This window comes from Diadema antillarum, unplaced genomic scaffold, assembly GCF_040938485.1.
Source record: "Diadema antillarum isolate AM-2024a unplaced genomic scaffold, OU_Dant_1.0 seq00002095_RagTag, whole genome shotgun sequence".
NCBI lineage: Eukaryota > Metazoa > Echinodermata > Echinoidea > Diadematoida > Diadematidae > Diadema > Diadema antillarum.
The window spans coordinates 116,747-139,413 of NW_027272739.1; the positions used below are offsets into that span (position 1 = coordinate 116,747).

General features: G+C 40.2%; 1 protein-coding gene across 1 annotated transcript in view; it reads right to left on the reverse strand.

Annotated features, from left to right (window-relative positions):
- LOC139713912 (uncharacterized) overlaps positions 1-19,986 on the reverse strand; it is a 28,689-nt gene extending 8,703 nt beyond the window's left edge. Inside the window, exons 1-5 of the mRNA XM_071625633.1 lie at positions 19,053-19,986; positions 11,526-11,693; positions 9,520-9,807; positions 7,481-8,612; positions 6,467-6,595 (exon numbers count right to left, since the gene is read on the reverse strand). Of these exons, the coding sequence (XP_071481734.1) occupies positions 6,467-6,595; positions 7,481-8,612; positions 9,520-9,807; positions 11,526-11,693; positions 19,053-19,160 (1,825 nt within the window). The 5' untranslated portion in view covers positions 19,161-19,986. The remainder of the gene's footprint in view (positions 1-6,466; positions 6,596-7,480; positions 8,613-9,519; positions 9,808-11,525; positions 11,694-19,052) is intronic.
- Positions 19,987-22,667: the final 2,681 nt, after the last annotated feature.

Consider the following 22,667-nt stretch of genomic DNA (forward strand, 5'->3'; position numbering starts at 1 on the left):
GAAGAGGAGCGTGTTGCACCGACTAGGCACAGCTGTAAGGACGCAGAATATACTGCCGATAATCCTGTGCATGAAAGGAGCAGCACAAACCTGAGAAAACCTAGAATTATAGGGACATGGAATGTTCAAGGAATGAATGCTGACAAGATGGAGATCATCATAACCCGAATGGGAGAACAAAATATCAGTGTGCTTGGTATTTCAGAGACTTGGTGGCTCAACCAAGGTCGTTTCACTACCGAAGATGGCTACACAGTTGTGTATTCAGGCAAAGACGGCGGAAAGAGGGAACACGGAGTAGGCTTCATCCTGGACAAAAACTCGGCTAAGTCTTTCTTGGGTTTCAACCCAATAAGCAAAAGAATTATTACTCTCAGACTGGAAGGTCACCCATTTAACATCTCCGTCATCCAGGTCTATGCGCCAACATCTACTGCATCTGATGAAGCCATGGAAGACTTATGATCAGCTCCAAGATACTCTTGACAAGATTCCGAACAAAGATGTTCTTGTGATAATGGGAGACTGGAATGCAAAAATTGGCAAATCAGTGACCAAGTCTAAGATCGTCGGAAAATATGGATTGGGAGAAAGAAATGAACGTGGAGATAGTTTGGAAGATTTCTGCCAAGCTAATGACCTGATTGTTGGAAACACTTTCTTCCAGCAGCACCCCCGAAGACTATGGACATGGAAGAGCCCCGGGGACAATGTAAGAAACCGGATTGACTATATTCTCGTTAAAAGAAGATGGCGCTCTTCACTGCTCAGTGTTCGGACAAGACCAGGTACAGACTGTGGGAGTGACCACCAGCTTCTGGTTGCACAGCTGAAACTAAAGCTCAAAGTAAAGAAGAAAGAGACACCACCATTAAGGTTTGATGTAGACAACATACCGGAACAGTACACTGTTAGTGTGAGCAATAGATTTCAGGCACTTCTTCAGATTGATGATGAAGAGCTGTCTCCCAATGAACTGTGGGAAGGAATGAAAGAAGCAGTGTTAAGCACAGTTAAGGAGGTCATCCCAAAGAAGAAGAAGAAGAGGCAACCATGGTTATCCAGAACAACATTAGAACTGACTTGCTGACAAGAGACAGGATGCGAGGAAGAGAGGGGATATGGCTGAGTGGCGAAGACAACACAAAGAAGTGTCAAAAGCAGTTAGAGCTGATCAACGTGCCTTCGTTGAGAGAAAATGTGAGGAGATAGAAAGAGCAGGGAGTGATTCTAAGAGGGTGTATGCTCTGGTCAAAGAAAATGACTCAAAAACCATCAGCAAGGTCAGATGTCATCAATGACAGAAATGGTACCACCTTAACAGAGAGCACAGACATAAAGAACAGATGGGCCTAGTACTGCAAGGAGCTCTACGAGCAGAAGACCCAGGCAGACTCTGCCAACAGCAACCTAGGGGAACAAGAGTTAGAACCACCCCCGTTATTGGAGGAAGTGCGCCAAGCAATGAGAGAAATTAGGAACGGGAAATCACCAGGCTGGGATGATATCCCAGGCGAGTTATGGAAAGCCTCTGGTGAGGAAGGCATAAACATCACGTGGAAACTATGTGACACAATCTGGAGGAATGTAGAATGGCCCGAGGACTGGGGAAGAGCGGTCTTTATCCCGATACCTAAAAAAGGAAATGTAAAGGAGTGCTCAAACCATCGCACCATTAGTTTGATAAGCCATGCCAGCAAAATACTACTCAAGATCATCAACAACAGAATGAAACGGCAGATGGAAAATGAGATATCTGAAGAGCAGGCTGGTTTTAGAGCAGGAAGAGGCACGAGAGACCATATCATCAACATCAGAAACATCATTGAGAATTGCCGAGGACACTCTGTACCACTCTACCTGTGCTTTATAGATTACAGCAAAGCCTTTGATTGTGTCTGTCATGCAAAATTATGGAACACTATGAGAGAAATGGGTTTTCCTAGCCATATAGTGAAGCTCATTAGCAAGCTATATAAAGATCAAGAGTCTACAGTACGAACAAGCAGAGGTGACACAGAATGGTTCAAGATTGGTAGAGGTGTCAGACAGGGATGCATACTATCGCCCCAGCTTTTCAACATCTATGCTGAACGGATTATGAGAGATGCCCTGGGAGATTTCCTTGGTGGAGTGACAATAGGTGGCCAACGGGTAACAAATCTCAGGTATGCGGATGACACCACCCTGGTTTGTAACAACAGAAGAGAATTGATGGATCTACTCAGAGCAGTAAAAATAGCAAGTGAAGAGAGGGGGCTAATGCTGCATACTAGAAAGACTAAGATCATGGTTGTAGATGGAGAACGGAGTTTCGCAGATGGTGTCTTTTCTCTAGATGGTGATGCCATTGAAGAGGTGGAAAGCTTCGAGTTCCTGGGTTCCATCATAAACACCAAAGGGGACTGCTCACAGGAGATTAAACGAAGACTAGCAATGGCCCGGAATATGGTACAAAGTATGACAAAGCTCTGGAAAAGTAAACTCCCTTCCTCCCTCAAGGTCCGGCTACTAAGATCTACAGCCTTTGCCGTGGCATCATATGGCTCAGAATCCTGGACAATGAAGTCAGCAGACAAGAAGAGACTGGATTCGTTTGAGATGTGGTGCTATCGTAGGATACTGAGGATACCATGGAAAGAAAGAAGAACAAATACATGGGTGCTAGAGGAGCTTGGAGTGGAAAAGAAACTACGGGCTGATATTGTGGCCAGAAAATTGACATATTTTGGCCATGCTACCAGACATCACTGCCTGCAGAAAACAATCATCCAGGGAATGGTTGAGGGAAAACGTAAAAGAGGAAGACCCGCAGCAAGCTGGCTTGATGACATCAAACAGGTGACTGGAGCAAGCATTACAGAGGCTACCAGAGCTGCCGCTGACCGCAGACAATGGCGTTCTCTCATCCGAACCACACCTGCATATTTGTATGCTACGTGACTAGAGAGAGAGATCTTCATGGAACATAGTATATATTATGCATGTACTGACTGGAAGTGATTATCTAGGGAATTTGGGGTTCATGGGGTCAAAGGTCAAGGGCAACACTTCAAAATTTTACTATTTCCCTCATATTTATGCAATGCCAGCAGGACTTAAACTTGGTGTATGCATGTATAACCCAAAATAGAGATTCTCTGGCAATTTCTTTTTTTTTTTTGCCAAAAAGGTCAAAGATCAAGGATCAAGAGAAAGTGCTGAACTTGCTTCTTCCTCCATGTCTCGGAAGTGGCTCATGGTATCTTGAAACTTAGTACATATTTATGCATGTTCTGCCTGACAGTGATTCTCTTATGAATTTTAGGGTCAAAGGCCAGATGAAAATGGTAACAATTTTCTACTCAATACAAAAATTGCACTTTTTCTCCATACCTTGAAAATTACTTAATGCATAAACTTATGAAAGGGCCAAAGTCAAGTTAAAGTCCTAAAATTCCCAAATACATGCTCTCCTATTCATCCAATTAGACCTAGGTCAAGGAAGGTGACCATTTTGAATTTTGAATGGAAACAATGTCATTATCGTTTTCAAATTCCCAGTAACAGGGCATTTAATCTTGTTGCTTTCGCGTGGCCTTTCTTTCTATGATATACAAGAAGTAAATTTGTTATTGCTTTCAGCAATAACAAATTGGGGCCCGTTTATCTATATCATGACGAACCTCCGGAATAACGAACCTTTGGGGGAAAAAATGAACCTTCGGAATAATAAACTATAACTACTATTGTTATATTGTACAAGCTTTAACGCCGACATCTATTAACCTACTATATTACTACTTTCACTCTTTGAAAGGAAACACGCCAACAACCAACGACACAACAGGAATGGAAACAATGGCATTATCGTTTTCAAATTCCCAGTAACAGGGCATTTAATCTTGTTGCTTTCGCGTGGCCTTTCTTTCTATAATATACAAGAAGTAAATGTGTTATTGCTTTCAGCAATAACTAATTTGGGCCCGGTTATCTATATCATGACGAATCTCCGGAATAATGAACCTTTGGGGGAAAAAATGAACCTTCGGAATAATAAACTGTGACCAATATTGTTATATTGTACAAGCTTTAACGCCGACATCTATTAACCTACTACTACTTTCACTCTTTGAAAGGAAACACGCCAACAACCAACGACACAACAGGAATGGAAACAATGTCATTATTGTTTTCAAATTCCCAGTAACAGAGCATTAATCTTGTTACTTTCGCGTGGCCATTCTTTCTATAATATACAATAAGTAAATTTGTTATTGCTTTCAGCCGGCAGCATAGCTTTCGATGGTTTGTGATATCATTAGAATTAAAACATTGAGCTCTCCATAGCTGACAATTGTAAAGTAGTAGCCCGCCAAAGTTGGATTACCTTTTTTTGATACGCACTGTATAACCTGAAAAAAAAAACAGATTTATTGGGTTTTTATCAATTGTACATTATAGCCACTCAAATAATGATGTATTGTTTGAGTTAGTCTTCGTACACCACTTAATTACCAACTGCTAATAGTAGTCGTAATCTTCGTTGTAATATTAAACTAGATATGTCGCTATGACGACTGGTATGCCTCCGCCATAATGCATGATTCTCCTAATAGGTCTATAGTACATGTGGACAATGTGTGATTACATTTTCACAAAATTGGCAAAATATTATAATGGCATGTTTGTCACAAATGTGTTGAATGGTCACCTTCCTTGACCTAGGTTTAATTGGATGAATAGGAGAGCATGTATTTCACTTGATCTTTGACCTTTGACCTATCGTAGATTTTTTTTTTTTGGGGGGGGGGATGCACGGGGACCATTTCTGAAGAATTTATGATGTAACCCAGTATGGGCCGACATGAACTACACAGATACTTCCCTTCATTTTGTTATAAAAAAATAAGATAGCCATGTTTCATTTTAAACTCTGAAAGGTCATTTAACAAGTTCTTTATTTCTTAGCGCTTTTAGCATAAGATTCTTCTTTTTTTCACTTTAATCTTACAATAAGAGGAAACTGTCACGTAATTTTTTTTCTTTAACTTTTTAATATCAGATAAGTTGTGATTAATTTCACGTTCTTGGAGGGAATCCAAAAAGACAAGAAACTGTTCATATGGGAAGCTGAATGGATTGAGTTTGGTAACACAGAATAGAAAAAAAAACATTTTTATTTCATATAAGGAATAGAAAGTGTAATTTTTCTTTCTTTCTTCGCCGATTTCGATGAGATTTGATCAATAGATAGCAGTGATCTACAACAAACCCCACATACAGAACCTACGCAATTGCGCGCGGAGACATTGTAACCCTTCAATATTGCTGTAAAACCTATTGAACCATATCCCCTTTAATGTCGTGTAACTTTTAAAGGAATTGATGTATTGGAAAGCCGTTTTCACATGATAATAGCTATGTTTTGGGGATAATTATAGGAAAATTCAAATGTTATTTGTAAATGCATATTAAATGTATGGAAAAGAACATTATAACCAAATTCCCTATCTTTTTAGAAAAATGCTAAAAAACACAATTCCTTCCTTAATATTTCATGACAACATCTATCTATCCCATCAAATGGGGTATCAGCTTGTAGGAAATTTAATTCTCTTCAAAATGATACCATTTTTATGGTAATTTGTTATTCCTAACTAAAGTTATTCAAAAATAATCCGTCTCCTAGCAACGGGCGGCGCCCATCTTAGAAATATGCAAATTAGACGCGCGCGCAACCTTTTTTTCCGCTGGCGACAACCGGATTCGGAAAATACAGGTTCTGACGATCTCCGAACATATCGTAGAATTTTGTTTTAAGGGGGGTGCACGGGGACCCTTTCTGGCTGCTAGACTAGAACATTACCAAGAATGTTCGCCCATGGGCGAACATAACGAATGTACCTCCATCACGTGACTCTGATTAGCCAATCACTAACCGGTATTTGACTTACCCATTTAATATAATATTTTACTTATCACCTTTATCAATGGACATCACTTGCTTTACTTCTGCTAGCCGAGACATGTTTATTAATGTTTGTTCCAACCCAGAAACTACGAGTCAGCTGTCATAATAATCCATAATCCATAGCTTTACTTTTTTAAAGATACACCCGTTAAATGACCTGCTAGGATGGAGGAATATAATATTCACACAGAAAGACAGAAGATATAGTACTGGGCCTATTGTTATCAATACAAATACTTCCACTGGAGATAGAAAATTATCAACAAAATATCAACGTCAAATATCTTTTGCCTGCAAAAGAGATGTAACAGTGTTATGATCTTGGGGAAAAATATAAATCCAAGTACATCAAGTCACGGTACCTGCACTGCAGGCTAGGCAACAAATCCATTTTGGTATGTATATTGCACTAATCATTCCAAGTAACAATTTCTTCAAGAAAAGATTGCAATTCCACGTTGAAATGCCGAAATGAGTATAGCCTGTACGTAAATGCCCCTTCTTCCTACGAACCTGTGTACAAGTATTCCTTCGGTGCCCAATCGTGATCTTTCGGTGCGTTCATGATACTGCCACGTGGAGCCGAGGTTGCCTCTCTCTTTGCCTCCTCGGCCGCCGCTATGAGGACAGCTGGACCACCGTCTGCGCAAGGGTGATACACATAAAACGGATGAATGTAGATGGATGCTCATACTTTTTAGTGTAATTCACTTTGTGCAATAATGTCTCACTCATTAGAGAAGAACGAAATCCCATCATAAGATTAAGGTAGACGTAATGATTGTAATAAGGTGTTTATCCAGGGTAGCCTTTTCAGTGTTGCCACTGCTCTACCAGAGAGCCCTGCCATTATTATTACCCTACCGTTGCCAGGTACCCAGTTATGCACCTGGGTCGAGAGGGACATGGTTGGTAAAAACATCTTGTTCACGGGTGTAAGCTCTCGGCGAGAATCGAACTTGGATCCTCCGATATGGAGTCGGGAGTCGGGTATCCACTATGCCACAGCGCCCCCACTCGTAGGAGAATCTTTGCATTCTTTCAAGTTCAGGTTTTCTATTCACTGCAGTGAAATCGTTTACTGGCATGAATATTGTGACCCTTTAGTGATTCATGGATGTGAAAGTGGATTTGTCCTTATCCATTTGTACTTATAGTGGATGAAGCTCCGGACTTTTGAAACACAAAACCAAGAGTTCAAATCCCACAAGGGTACATACACATTCTTGGACTAAACTTTCTACCCACTGTGTCACTCTTGGACCGATATGTAGATGTATGAACCTCGCAATGATGGGAGTAATGGCTGCACCTAGAACCCTCTAGGTTAGTAAGATGCTGACGCTAAGATTACGCTAAGATTAAGTAAGATAACGATCAGCATTTGATTAAGAATTTGGTGTAACAACCGGCAAGATGCTTTCCAATGCGGGAAGAAAAAATGGGGAAATTGCATTTGCCCATCCGTAACCTCCTCAGATAATCATTGATTAATTGCTTTTAGAGTAATCGAAAAGTAAAACTGACCTTGGACATCACTCTTTGATGACGGTGATGGGAGTGGTATGTTATTATTATTGGTCTGCACGTCTGTTCCATCCCCTGCCGACTGGTCACCTGCAGTGTTCTCCGCAGATTCTTGCATCCTAGCCAAGCGTTGCCGCAGTTGTTCCGCGAATCCGATATCGGGGTTTGTGGCCTTTGGCTTTGCCTGTGGTGTTCCTTGGCGAGGCGCACTACTTGTCGCAGTTGTCTTAGCCTTGGAAGATTGCCCACCTATAGGCGGAGGTGGTGGAGGTGGTGGTGGGGCTCCAGGAGCCGCAGCTGGAGGCGGAGGGGGCCCGGGGGCACCACTGGGAGGTGGTGGGGCCCCGGGGGCACCACTTGGAGGCGGTGGGGGCACGGGGACACCACTGGGAAGTGGTGGGGGCTCCGGGACACCACTGGATGGTGGTGCTGGTGACGCTGACTGGGGTGGAGGTGGAGGGGCCGATGTAGGCGGAGGTGGGGGCCTCCTAGTTGGACGCAGGGATCGGCTGGTACGACGACTTATATTTCTTCGATGTGGTTTGCTTGGAGCAGACGAGGGTGTCTTTGTTGTCGGCGGGGGAGGAGATGGTGACGGCACCTCTTGCGCACTTCCGGGTACGTGCACTACATTGCCGTCAATATTAGGCGGCGCCGGGGACGAGGATGATGAATTGGGAGCCAGTGGAGAAGGAGGTGTTATCAGCAGTGATGCCGGCCGATCAGGCGCCGAGCGATCTTCTTTGATTGATCCTGCATCAACCTCCACATCCACAAGTGGTGGCGGTGGAGGAAGATTGGCGTACAACTCCGAATCAGCGCCCACCGGCATTCTAGCTTGGTCGGATTCCTGATCTTGCTCCGGTGATTTGACGCCACTTGACTGCGGTTGCTGCGCTGGGGTCGTTGGTGCTGGCGGCGGCGGCGGTGGAGCAGGCGGAGGAGACTGAGCTGTCGCAAGAGGCGATGCTGCCGATGACGATGTCGGCGAAGGTGTGAGAGAACCCGGCGGCGTGCTGTCATACACGGATAGGTACATGCTTCTTTTTGCTGAGGGCCTGTGTTGATGAGGTGATCCAGCGTTTGGGCTTGTGGGCGACGACACGGGTACTATCGACGCACGAGAAGACGACTGGAAGGATAAGAACCAAAGATAAGAATACCCGTTTTAAACAGAAAAACAGATACACACACACACACACACACACACACAAACCTTGTATATATATAATATATAAATCATTATATACATACATACAAGGTTTACAGAACGGAGAAAAACCGCTCTAACGTCTCTGTCAACCGTTTTCACAAGTTAGCTATTTCTCCATTTTCTTATATTCTTCGTTCATATCGATGACAATTCATATCACTGACATTAATTTCATCGCAGTGGATGGTATCTCTTCAACTTTTTTTCATCTTTTCATGCTTGTTTCAGTTGTAAATCACACGTCATAATTATAACTATCCATACATTCTTGACGACGCTGTGTAATCGTGATAGTTAGGAAAACTGCAGAGGTCTGGAATATGGCTTTTTTTCCCGCTACCTGCTTGAAATCATTTAAAATAAGTGTCAAACTCCTGTACTACATTACTGATACACTATTAGTGAATTGCCCCTCTTGTTTCTTTCATCCTTTAAAATAACATTCCTTACATATTGCATGTACTTGCTTCAAGGCCTTTTTTAGACTCACAAGGAATAAGAATATAAAGCAGTATGTCTATCTTTTCTTTTATCACACTTGCTCCTGTCTGCTATCCTGTAGAATACGACACGTTCACACTAATTTTTGACGTGGTTCAGGAGATGGTACACTTCAGTATTTGGAGTCGTCATTGCACTGATTGTTGTTATGTCGAAAATATTATGGAAAGGTTTTTTTCCAGTGGTCACAAACAACCATTCTTATCAAAAACATGAATGCATTCCAGTCTACATGCTGTATATTGGTTATTCCCGAGTATTGTGAATCGGAATCGAATCGCCGGTTGTTCTCTATCCCTATATACCCTAACACGTCTGGACGTACCCTCTGCTTCCTAACGCTACCGTGCGGACTTCCGGTGCTGGAGATACTCCGCAGCGATCCCGATCTAGAGTTCCTGGGTGACGCGTTTCCCAGCCCAATCTTGATGCCGTGCCCGACGTCGTCCAGGCTCGAGTAGTCGATGGGCAGCGACACGTAGCCCGCCTTCTTGTGAGTCGACGATGGCGACTTGGGCTTGGCTACCTTCTGCGTGCGAGTGCAGTTTTTCGGCGTCTGCAGCGAGCTCCGGAACGTCTGCCGACCGATCCGCTCGTTGCGTATGTCGATTGTCTGCGGATGAATTGATTGTGGTTAGCAGACGATGTTCCAGTTCATGTTTCCGAGTCACACCATACGTATGCTACACTTGATGACTCAAGCTATTTTGTCCCAACCAGAGTACCAAAAACTTACTTGAAGTCACTCTCGTGTTCTGTGTTTTCTAACATTATAAATGGCATAGTAGCATTTATCTTGCTGTCTGAATCACTACTTCAACTTTTTCAATCACCATACTGCTACTACTTCAAATGAGCTTACGAGTATTCTTTAACTGGTAGGACATTTGACTATCTCCCTCTTCCCTATACCCCCTAAAAAAAATCTCACTTATTGTACAACCCGGATGTACAACAATTTATGCTCCCATCACACTGTTTCTTTTAAACATCTATGGGCAATTCCGCGGTTAGTAACGTTACATTTGAACAAATTTAGATATTTGTTTTTACTACTAAATTACCATTTATTCATTTCAAGCCAAAATTATGTCAAAAACATGTTCATCATTCCCAGGTTTATGATACAGATAAGGATGAATACAATCCAAGAAATAATAGCATTGCTATGGCAACTTAAAGGACTGGTTAGTAACGTTACGAAAAAAGGACATGACAAAAAAATCAATGTCTTGTAACAAAAAGTGTGCAAAAATTCAAGTTACTTGAAACAAAGTGTTGCATTAATTTCAATTATTGCATCATGACAAATGTTCACACAATGTTTTTTAGCAGTTCGACCAATAATTTCTTAGCTAGACCCCCAAAAGCATGGTTAGTAACGTTACGGTTAGTAACGTTACATTTGTCCGGAGTAATTCCGCAGGTCATTTCTCCCTTTTGTAATTGACAAAATGTCACATGACTTCTGGAGTATTTAAATGTATTTATCTTTTACCCTTTAGCAAAACTTTGAGGAAAAAATTTCAAAGGAACCCACTGTAATTTGCATTTAAGTGAATTTCAGCATCCCCAGTCCCACATGTACATTTTAAATGATGGTTTTAGATCTCGCGAAATCAATCAATATGAAAGATAAAATCTACTGAATTTGAAAGACCTTAATGATTGGTGAACATCCATGGCATTAGTTGATACCTAGATTAAAGAGTAAGATAAAGAGGCACATTTCTTTTATCCATGTCATGTCCACCTAACTGCGGAATTGCCCCTATCATTTCTTCAACGACATCTATATTATTGTTACTAGGGTCCTATACTTCTGCTTTCATTACCACTAATACAGTGTACTATATTTTCAGCTTTATTGGCAAACGGTGAAATCCTGAACTCAAAGAGATGGTATAACAGCTTTGGTTGAGATGGGACTTCAGGTTTCAAACTTTTTTTTTGTGAGATGAGAAACCTCTTGTGAAATACAATACAGCATACAATTCTAAGAGGAATTCAAAATTGAACTGATGAAAAAACAGCTTTGAAATGGTTTAGATATCCAAAAACAAAGAGGTCCTTAAAAAGAAAGGTGGGAACCACCTTTTATTAGGACCACTTTGTTGTACTTTGTTTTTGGATATCTCAGCCATTTCAAAGCCGATCTTCATCAAATAAACTTTGAATTCTTCTTAGAATTGCATGCTCTGTAATAATTCACGAGTGGGTTCAAATTATCTCGAAAAAAGTTAAAAACTGGAGGTTTCGGTAAAGATTACGTCAGGACAGCAAGCATAATACTCAACGATGCAATCCATGTCAAAATGTTATGCTTCTTACCAGATTAATACCGTTGAGGGCGGACTCCATATCGCCAACTCGTGCGGCAGTGCAGTCCAGCATCTGGAGCAGGGTAGTGGCCAGAGTGTTCACCTGGTACGCCACGCTGGCCAGGGACTGCGTGGTAAAGTTCTTGGTTGACTCCAGGGCCCCTCGCTTGTCAGGTGACTAAAAAAGGACGTTGATTAAAAAAGAAACGCAAGGAAAATAAAAAAAAAAGATAAGAAAAAGCAGCGACACTGTACACAGCGACTAAGACAATAAGTTAGACCCGAAATGTATCGATAAAAATATTAACAGATTATTCATCTCGTTGAATTTTTTGATACATCGACATACAACATTATGTATCTCACGCATAAATACATATAAACACATACTTACACTGATACTAACACATGGGTACAGTCATATATACATATACATATACATATACATAGACATATACATATACATATACATATACATGTATTAGACGGAAGAAGGAAGAACAAATTGTAAATGGAAATAATAATTGAATGATGAACTTTGCACAGGTCAGTGCTGTTTACCGTATAGTGTACGTTTCCATGGATGCTCTGCAAACTCTCCCATCCCATGCGTGTATATTATGTTATGGATTTTCTTTTTTCACCCCACTTCTTACTCATAAAATACGTCATGCAAAGATAAGCCCAAAAGAGCAATTGGACAATCCATGAATATAATTTATCATGTGATTTTGTTTTCACTGTTGTAATGATGTTGACTGTTCAGTTCAGTTCAGTTCAGTTCAGTTCGATTTTATTTCTGTATTTCTGCAAAAAACAATATATCATTCATAGAATGATTATCACAATCTTTAAAACAATGATATTAAAGGAATCGACGATACTCTTGTTTCCAGGTAAAGAGGAAGAGAGAGAAAGAAATGCAGAAGCCTGCCGTCTTTAAGCACGTGCTTGACAGTGGTGGCAGCCTCAGAGTGTTTCATAGAATGTGACGATTACGTGGAGATCAAAATTCACCCCGGGTACATGGCGGTATCGAGTTTCTATAGCAGAACATAAAACCTGTATCTTTTATTGATTCCCAAATACAACTCAGGGAAAATGTACTCTTCGTGTCACATAAGAGCAATACTGTTCCTCATAATATAATAGGAAACAAAATGAGGTTTACCTGCTATCAATCGCATATGGTTCTCTCGACCTACTTTGCAAACATTTTCTCTGTATCTTTACTTTTATCTTTCCCAGCGGTGTTTAGTTATCAGTATACAAGAGCATATTTCTCCGTTCTAGCGGAGATAAACGATGAAGTTCCCAACTACCAAATAACATTATCATTAAAATTACCATTTTCATTATCATTCTTCTTCATGTTATTACTATATAACTATTACTAATGTCATCGCTTGTCATGGTTATTATCATTATCTTTATCGACATGATTATGAGATTTCAATGCACACAGCTCACTGTTCATTAGCAAATCAAGATATATTAACAGTCAGATCATTTATCTTTTATCCAAAAAAAAAAAGTACCATATGAACAATATCTGGGCACTTATGTGAAAGGGAAACCTTGCATTAGGATTTCTTTATTATAAAATTGGTAGAAGAATAGATCCGATCGTATTTTTGTCATTTTCCAGAAGGAGCTTGAATGTCCTCAGGTGTTCAAATAGCGATAGTGACTGACTACTAAAGGCAAAATATCTTCAGATTAATTCAATTTCAATCATTTCTAAAACATTTGATGTAAAAAATATTATCTAATCATAATCTATACTTATAATCATCACTTTTATAATGAAGGATAGTTCCCAACGATCAAGAATGTGAATTTTACGAGAGCATGCAATATGCACACTGTGTACTCGTGACAAGCATAATTATATTATTATGCTATACAACTATATTCTCGTCTGGATGGCATTACTAGTAGTTGTGAAATAACGTTAGTTTGTCAACAATGCATGGGAAAACATGAGGGGCCCTTTATCCTCTTAAAATTGTGTGAAGTGATTAATTCATATGAATAACGCAATATCGGACAGATTATAGAAGCATAGGCGACTTGATAGAATCAAGATTAAAGTGAGATTGAAAGAGCTGTTTTTGCCAACTATGATATAAAAGAAAACCAATTAATTTTGCATTAACAGTGGGTAAACAAAGACGCACTACCAACACTGTATATTGGATTGGCTCACAGTACCAAGCCGTGATGCATATCAATAATTACGTGCAATGTAGAGATAGGCTGATAAAAAGTCTGGTTTGATATTACAATGAGTCACGCCTATTATACACACAGAACACACAGCGGACAAAGAAATACAGTAAAAACCACAATGCGATCATACGACGATCAAAATAGTTCGCGTTTGTTTATTTGTTTTTCTTTTTTGTTTTGGTGAGTGTCAGGCGTGCATGTGCATCATCTGTGTAAAACTGCATACAAATCTGGCTAAAGATATTCGGTAAATGTTCGTTCTGTTCAAGCTCAAGCGTGATAATATCAATATCATGTTAAACACATCGTCGTGTCTGGCTTCTACAAATCACGTCCACGCAGTGTTATCGAAACCAATCATAATCATATACATATACGGTTCGACCTCGATTATCCGGCCTCCTTTCATCCGGAAATCTCTATTATCCGGACGCGTTCACGCAGTGAAGGACTTTTTTTTTTCATCCAAAAATTGAGAAAAAAAAACAGTGACTTTAAAATCAATTAAAATTTCTACAAAACTCACACGATTTACCTACAAGATATACTTTATTTTTGTGAAGAAGGGACTACAATTTTGCGCAGGCTAGCATAGATTACACCACCGTTGCGGGGTACGCTACCTGCCCAGCTGCCAGTGCACCGGGACGGCAGCTTGGACGGCAGCTATACAGTATATACATTAACATTGTGTCTCCCATATCCGGCCAATTCGCTTATCCGGATGAGCGCCGGTCCCGACAAGGTCGGATAATCGAGGTCGAACTGTATAGGCATAATATTTTAGGTTTGATTATAACACCCTCTTGTTTCGATTTGTTCAGAGCTTTTCTTATTCATTTTCATTATGTCACTGACGGGGAGGGGAAAGGATTCAGTCAATGCAAGACATTGCATTAAATTCGGGTCACATGTGTGAGTGCGTGCGTGTGTTTAACAACGATCTAAATGAGTTGACCCTTGAACATTGAACTGATTTGGTGTGTCGCAGCTCGCCGCTTTGCAGACCAATACATACATGTATTAAGTGAGTAAAGCCATAAAAATCTCTTCTTGATCTCAATACAAAAACCCCAGAATGAGAATGACTGAATTAAAAAAAAAAGGGAAGAAAAAGTATCGACTTTGGAACAGAATAATCAATCGATAATCCTTGATTCCTCTTGTCCGTTGACATATTTATACCCGGAAGAAGCGAAAAGAAGTCACTGATCATATTCACGACGTTTCACTACATAACAAATTGACGCTGGATGGTATCACAAAATACCTCAGGGATGTCTACTTCTCAGCGAGATTACCCGAAAGATTACCGAAGACTTTTCCATAGTTTGCTAAAGAGGCTAGTACGTTTGAATATAACACAGATACAAAACCCTCCCGAATTAAGGTCTGAATGTGATCCCTTCAAAGTCAAGTTTATTTCAATACTCATGGCTATCGACAAGACAACAGCACACCTTAAACGTCTGACTACCCGGCTACCAACTTCACCCTTTAATTTGAGTACCATGATGTGTGCCATGATGCATGTTTTGTCAAAATTCATGACATGGATGCGTGGTGATGTTCGGTATAAATTCCGAAGATTCGTTGATCTGAAAATGAAATAAAGGTTCTGGTTAATCAGAAAATTCAGAAAGGTTCGCTATTCCGAAGATTCGTTCATCTGAAAAGATATTAGGTTCGTTAATTCGAAAATGAAAAAGAAAAAAGAAAAAGAAAGAGGAAGAAAAAACCCCACATAGTAAAGAATCTTCGGAATAACGAATTGTGGTTGTTTTTTTCCGGATTAACAAACCATCAGAATAACAAACTTTATTTCACTTTTGGTTCAACGAACCTTCGGAATAACAAAGCTTAAATAGACAAAGCTTCTGTAAATAAACTGTATTATAGTGTAAATAACACAGTCTACAAGAATCTTCAGCCTATTAAAGGAGGCAGACTCAACCAGAAGAAGAAGAAGAAGAAGAAGAAGAAGAAGAAGAAGAAGAAGAAGAAGAAGCTTATCTTACTTGTGGTTCAACGAACCTTCGGAAAAAAGAAAAACCGGAATAGCAAAAACTCTTCAGGTGTACTTCACGCACGAGCCAATAATTATATGTTGAAGGTGCTAAATCTATTTCCATTGACTCCCGAGGGCTATATAAACGTATAGTCGTCCCCCTAAAAAAGAGACACTGAACAAATAGTACGGCTAATGTTGGTGCTATTTCATCAAATTCCCCCGTCTATCAATGAGTAACTTACGTGCATCTGAAGGATAACATTTAACTTTGTTTGGCGAGAGCTATATTATACATTATCAACAGCGATCTATAATATGTTTGCTTATATCAGTGTAACAGTTCCTAAGAGTTCATCTCGAAAATATGCATAAATTTTCTCCCAATGATTTCCCGAATCATTCGACATCACATACTCTTATCAATCCAATGTACCTGTATCCAGACAAACAATAAAGGAACATTTTCTTTTCCTTTCTTGGTGGTGGTGATTGATAACGAAAGCACGATTTACAAGTGTTTCTGAAGTGTTTCTGAAGTGTTACAAGTGTTTCTGAAATAAGATAGGCCTTTTACCAGGATAATGTTTCTCCGTCCACTGAGTATTTTGCTTAAGGAGAATGAAACCAAATTATCTTTTATATTATAGGATTAATGTATGTGGATTGAGGGAGTGCAGCAAATATCATTAAAACACATCAGTAAAATTTGAGGAAAATCGGACGATGCTGTTCAAAAGTCACGAGTTTCCAAAGTTTCGGTGCCGCTATTGCTGCGGGATGAGAAGGTTATAACAGTTAAAATGGACAACAATGCAAAAAAAAAAAAAGGGCAATTCAATATATTTCATTTTCTAGCATAACGAAAGAGCACTAAACACCTTTTTCATAAAGCAGGAGGAGTGATATTACCCTTAATATAATAATGTTAGGATAACGGGTAAGGGAAGGTTAACCTTTCATGACAAAAACAAAAATTAAATTTTGGTCGAGGAAAGTGTACCTTTCTATACAAAAATAAAATTTTGTTGCGTTCTCTTTAGATTTTCCTTATATTGTTGTCCTGCAGTGACGTCATGAACTATTGTAGTCTTCTCATCCAGCGATGGTGGCACCTAGAACTTTAAAAATTCATAAATGTTTAACAGACTGTCAAATTTTCCTCGAAACTTCACTGATATCTTCTACCAATATTTCTACATTCACTCACTCCACACACTCATAATATTATATATATTGGTTTCAGGCCCCTGTAAGGTTAGATAACACACTGCGAAGGAACAGGTTCAGAATATTAAATCAATATGATATGCAAGCCACGTGATATAAGCTAATGTTTGTGAACTCATATTGAATCAGCAAATAAATCATTGATGGGATAACTCTAAACGATATGGGCAATGAAAACTTTGGACAGCAAGAACTTCCTTTTTATGGGCGCATGTGTGACATCAGCTCTCTATGTGAACTCGCAGGGGAAAGAAAAATTTGAATAATCTGAAACATTTACATATCCATTGTAATCAGAAGATATATAATGGTACAAATCTACTTCCTGGGTGCGCACACATATGCACACATACACACAAACAGACATGCACATAGTTACAGACAGACAGACAGACAGACACAGAAAAACAAAATGAAGGCAAACAGAGTTCCTGCATAAAATATTATATGGCCATGACTGCTGGGCCAAAGTTCATATTACCTCATAAATCACATGCTCTCAGCATCAGATTGGAAAAATGTGTAGTTCGAATCAAAGAAAGAGATTCACACACACTTTCTGTTTCCTTACGGTGATCATTTTCAACGTCTTTAAAACTTTGAAATGTATATAATACTTCAAGTTGTATTATGTCATTAATATGAAAAACCTAAAATGGCACAAAAACGCTGCATCCTGCCGGGGAAGCGCATGTTTTAGAAACAAAGTACCAAACAGGTTAGTCATGGCATTCTTAATCAGACTTCGTATATGATATAGGCCTATGTATATACATAATTTTGATCATGTCCAATTTCTACTATAATTCAATGATAATGATGATGATGATGATGATGATGATAATGATAATAATGAAAATAATAATAATGAAAATGATAATAATGATAATGATAATGATAAAAGATCCAACACTATTTTGTCTCATTTTTTTTTTCATTATAAGCATTCTGGTCCCCATTATGGGAGAATAATTTTCGTTCAACAAACTACCCCAAACATGAGAATAAATGAAAAACCTATATTTAACGCCTCCCCCTCCCCCACCCCGAAAAAGAGGGAAAAGACTACGCCACTTTGTTTTTTTTTTCCCCGACACGTACATCATATGCGGGAAAAGTGAGGTTTTCTTTTAATTTCGCTGCCCTGTGGATGTTGGAACATTTCCGGGGATCTTGGAATTCCCACCGTGCTGTGCGTCATCAAATTTCTCTTCAGAAATGTCACTGAAACATTTCGCTTCAGTTTGCTCATCTCCTATATCAGATTATCATATAGGGCATTGCTTAATCACTCATTTAAAAAGGAACGTAATAACATATCCCTACTCAAGAGATATCTTTCGTTATCAACACATAGTTCGACTTTGGAGGTGGAAATTTCTGCAAAGATTTCTGAGATTTGTCAATATGCAACTTCTCCATAATCCATATACTTTTTTTTTCAGAGGGCTTTGTAACCTATAACGACGATAAAAGCGGTATATCAGAGCTCTTATATCAGAGCATAAGAAAATGTTGTAATTTTTTGTGGGGGCGGAGGCGAATATAGGAGAAGGGAATTGAACACAGTCAGTTGGAATTCATTCAGGAAGATGGGGAATACAATGTAGAATAATAATATAATCTGGCAGGTTGTTTTTTTTCAATACGATGACAGAACGTCGTGCAACGACGAATTTCTTTAAAGTTTAATGCGAAAGTATGTCATAGGTAACCAAAACTATAAAATCCAAACCGCAAGCTTAGAGCCATTCTTTTTGCCTATCTGACACGTCGTCAATATAGTACTTGAAGCCAATTGCTGGCCATAAAAAAGAACAAAACAGAACAAAAACAAAAGGAAAACCAAACCAAACTAAATCAAGTAAACCCATACATCAAAACACAATTCTTGTGATAAGTGCTGCAAAGTGTATATACACACGTGGGTTGCACTAACGTCTTGTTTTATATTGACAGACTCGGTGATCGCTCTCCTGAATGACAGATCGGGAAGCTAAATAAAGAGAGGGAGGGGGAGTGAGAGATCGAGTATATATACTCGTCTGTTATATTTCTGTCACTCACCTGCCGGTAGTTGTCTTCGCAGTAGTTTGCAACCTGTTCGAGATTGTCACAGTTCTCCAGCAGGGACTTTCTGGCCGCCGCCATCTCACCACACAACGTCTCCTCCATTTTATTATTATTTTTTTTTCGCGAAGTAACTTTGCCAAGGGTTCGCGCAAACAGAGGAGAAAAAAATATATCACAGAAATCAGTCCTCTGGAAGAAGATGCACAACAGAAAATTATATATCAATATACACTTCGGAAGGGATACAGTAGGTTAAATACTTGGTATGCACATTTCCCGAGGATATAGTCTATACTATCGCTTGTCCAGGCAGTCCCTAGAAATCGTGATAACATGAGTCATCACTTCAGGGTAAAACTTCATAGCACTCAGGAAAACAGTTCAGTAAGTTACAATGTATTTTCCTGCTGTGGATAAAACAGGAGACCAAATCCAAATGTAGCGTGGCAAGAATCTAAGGAGATATCACACACTCCCTTGGTAGTATTAACAGCTCGTCCACATTCCTAAATGTCTTGACCTCTTACTGTCTGTACGGTTGTCACAAAGTTACAAACTACTTGTATGTTATGTGTACTGAGCGTATGTTACCCAGAGCAGCAGACAACAAGCTCGCCACATAAGCGATGGAATAAGATGCATGTAATCCACAGAAAAATGTGACCCTGCGACGTGGTCTCGGCGGTCCGATCTCGGTCCCTGTGTGCAGGGGGCCGCCCTTGCTTGTCTCCGGTGCAGAACTCACCACCAAGGGGAATGATGATGCTGTTGCTCAAGTGGTTGTGATAATCAACATGGAAATCATACAAACTTTGTCAGGATACCAGGAGATTCCAAAACTTGACGAGACGTATTTATGGTTTCTGTCGTCTGCGATTGTACACCAAGGCATGTTTAGCACGCCGGCTAAGGAGCCTTGAGAAGCCGAGTCGAGCAGTAATGGCAGGTAGTATACAAGCGAACGATATTCGGCATTTATCCTCGAGCGGGCAATGTACACATTGACACAAATACTTGAGATGCCCCCACAATGGGGGAGCAGGTGAACTCTGGCCCGTCTGTTCTCAGCGCTGAATGGGCGGGAAGAATGGCATTGTTGTGGGCTGTAGTCCAGCTGGGATCGTGTTTTCTTTACGCTTTTTCCTACTACTCATTTTTTTTTCATCCCCCTTTGAGTGAAACTCCATCACATACGACTTTGAGAACTTTTACTTTTGTTGATTCAGACCTTTAACATCGTTTCATCACTGATGTGGGAGAGAGGGATCGACTCATAATATGTAAAATACAGGTTAAGATAGAAGCAGTGTTAGACATTTTTTCATGATTGGCAAATGCTGGCTTAGAACCTAGCAGGGAAAGACAAATGGATTGAGTCATGAATTATTACAGGTTGGGATTGCAGCAAATAAATCTGGTTCAGCGTTTAGCCGGGCATGTAGTTTTTCTTTTTGTTTTCATTCTGTTTTTGTTCTCTTTTACAAGGGCCTTATCATTGAATACTCTTTGAGACTGGTGTTCCAAACTGTGGGGGAACCTAAAACAAGGCGGAACTGATCGGGTGCTAATGGTAATTTGATGACCATAGTTGGTGTAATCAGGACACGATATATGGCTGTGCGCATGCAGCTTTTTGTTTCGGAGATTTGAGCAGGCGCTGTGAGTTACATATTACGTATTCGAACAGGTGATTTTGTGTACCGACACACGCTACGAGTCAGCCAAGCACAAGTTATTGATTAACAGATGGCGCCGTACAAACACATGCCTTGTTGACATTTCTGTACATTTAATTTTCTTTTCTTTTCATTTGATATTTGCAAAAAGAAAACCAACGTCGGACTACAGGGGCATCACCAGCTTTTTTTCGAGGGGGGTCCGTTTTGACCCTGATGTAACGAGATCTTTTTGACAGACATTTGGAATATAGGAAGCTCTCATCCCCTAGACTTTTACTGTTTTTGAGGGAAAATCGAGCGGGGAAAGGGCACCGGCTTCATCGGGGGGGATTTCATCGAGGGGGGGGGGGGGTGTGTTAGTATGCGAGGGAGCGAGCAAGGGGGGGGGGGGAAGGGGGGGGGAAGTGCCTGTTGTCCCCCCCCCCCCCCCTCCCACGGTGAGAACTTTTTCCATTTTGATGTTGTAAATGGTGCAATTTGATGCAGGCTTTTTGCGTGTTTTTTTATCGAGTTGAAACAGTCCCACTTGTTTGAGGTAGCAGTATACATTTTGATGGAATTTGTTGTTGAACAATGTGCCTATATAAACTATATCATTTCCATAAACTTCTTGTATTGATTCTTACACTGATTTCATGAACGCGACCGGGCCCGAGCAAGCGGAGCGAGCGAGGGGGGAGGGTGTGGAAGTTAGAACTGAAATTGCATTTTGATGTTGTAAATGGTGCAATTTGATGCATGCTTTGCTTGTTTTATGGACTTGAAACAGTCCCACTTGTTTAAAGTAAAGCAGTATATTTTGATGTAGAGTATTATCGAATATTTGCCTATAAAATGGTATCATCCAAATAAACTTCCTGTTCTAATATTTACACTCAATATCATGAACGCGGCCAAGCAACTCTTAGAGCGAGAGGAGTGAGCGAGGGGGAGGATGTGGGAGGGAGTGTCCACCTCCCACGGTGAGCACTTTTTGCATTTTGATGTTGTAAATGGTGCAATTTTAGGCAGTTATTTTGCGTGTTTTATCGACTTGAAACAGTCCCATTTGTTTAAGGCATCAGTACATTTTGAAGAAATTGTTATTGAACAATTTGCCTATAAATGGTATAATTCAAATAAACTTCTGGTAATAATTCTTACACTGATGTCATGAACGCGACCGAGCTCGAGCAAGCGGAACGAGCAAGGGGGGAGGTTGTGGGAGTGGTTTGTCCCCCTATAAATGGATTATGGAATGACGGTGTGAAACGACAAATTACTGGCAGCAATATCGGGAGAATGGCATAACGATTACATGCGAGCGAGCGGAGCGAGCGAGCTTTAAAATTTTGAAATTTTACAGTCCCAAAACTGCCGTTTGTAGCCATATTTTTTTTGCTTTGGAAATTAAGGGGGAGGGGGCACACCGGGCGCAACTACTGGCAATTACTGGCAGCAACATCAGGTGAATGGCATAACGATTAAATGCGAGTAAGCAAAGAGGGCGAGCTTGAAAATTTTGACATTTTACAGTAAAAAAAAACTACCATTTGGAGCTATATTTTTTCACTTGTGGAAACAAAGGGGGGAGGGAGCACCGGGCGCAACTGCTGGCAATTACTGTCAGCAACATCAGGTGAATTGCATAAGGATTAAATGCGAGCGAGCTTGAATATTTTGACATTTTGCAGTAAAAAAAAACTGCCATTTGTTGCTATATTTTTTCGCTTTGGAATCTAAAGGGGGTGGATCGGGCGCTACTCCTGGCAATTACTGGCAGCAATATCAGGAGAGCATAACGGTTACATGCGAGCGAGCGGAGCGAGCGAGCTTGAAAATTTTACATTTTACAGTCCAAAAGCTGCCGTTCTTAGCCATTTTTTTCGCTTTGGAAATCAAGGGGGGGGGGCGCACCGGGCAGAACTGCTGGCAATTACTGGTAGCAACA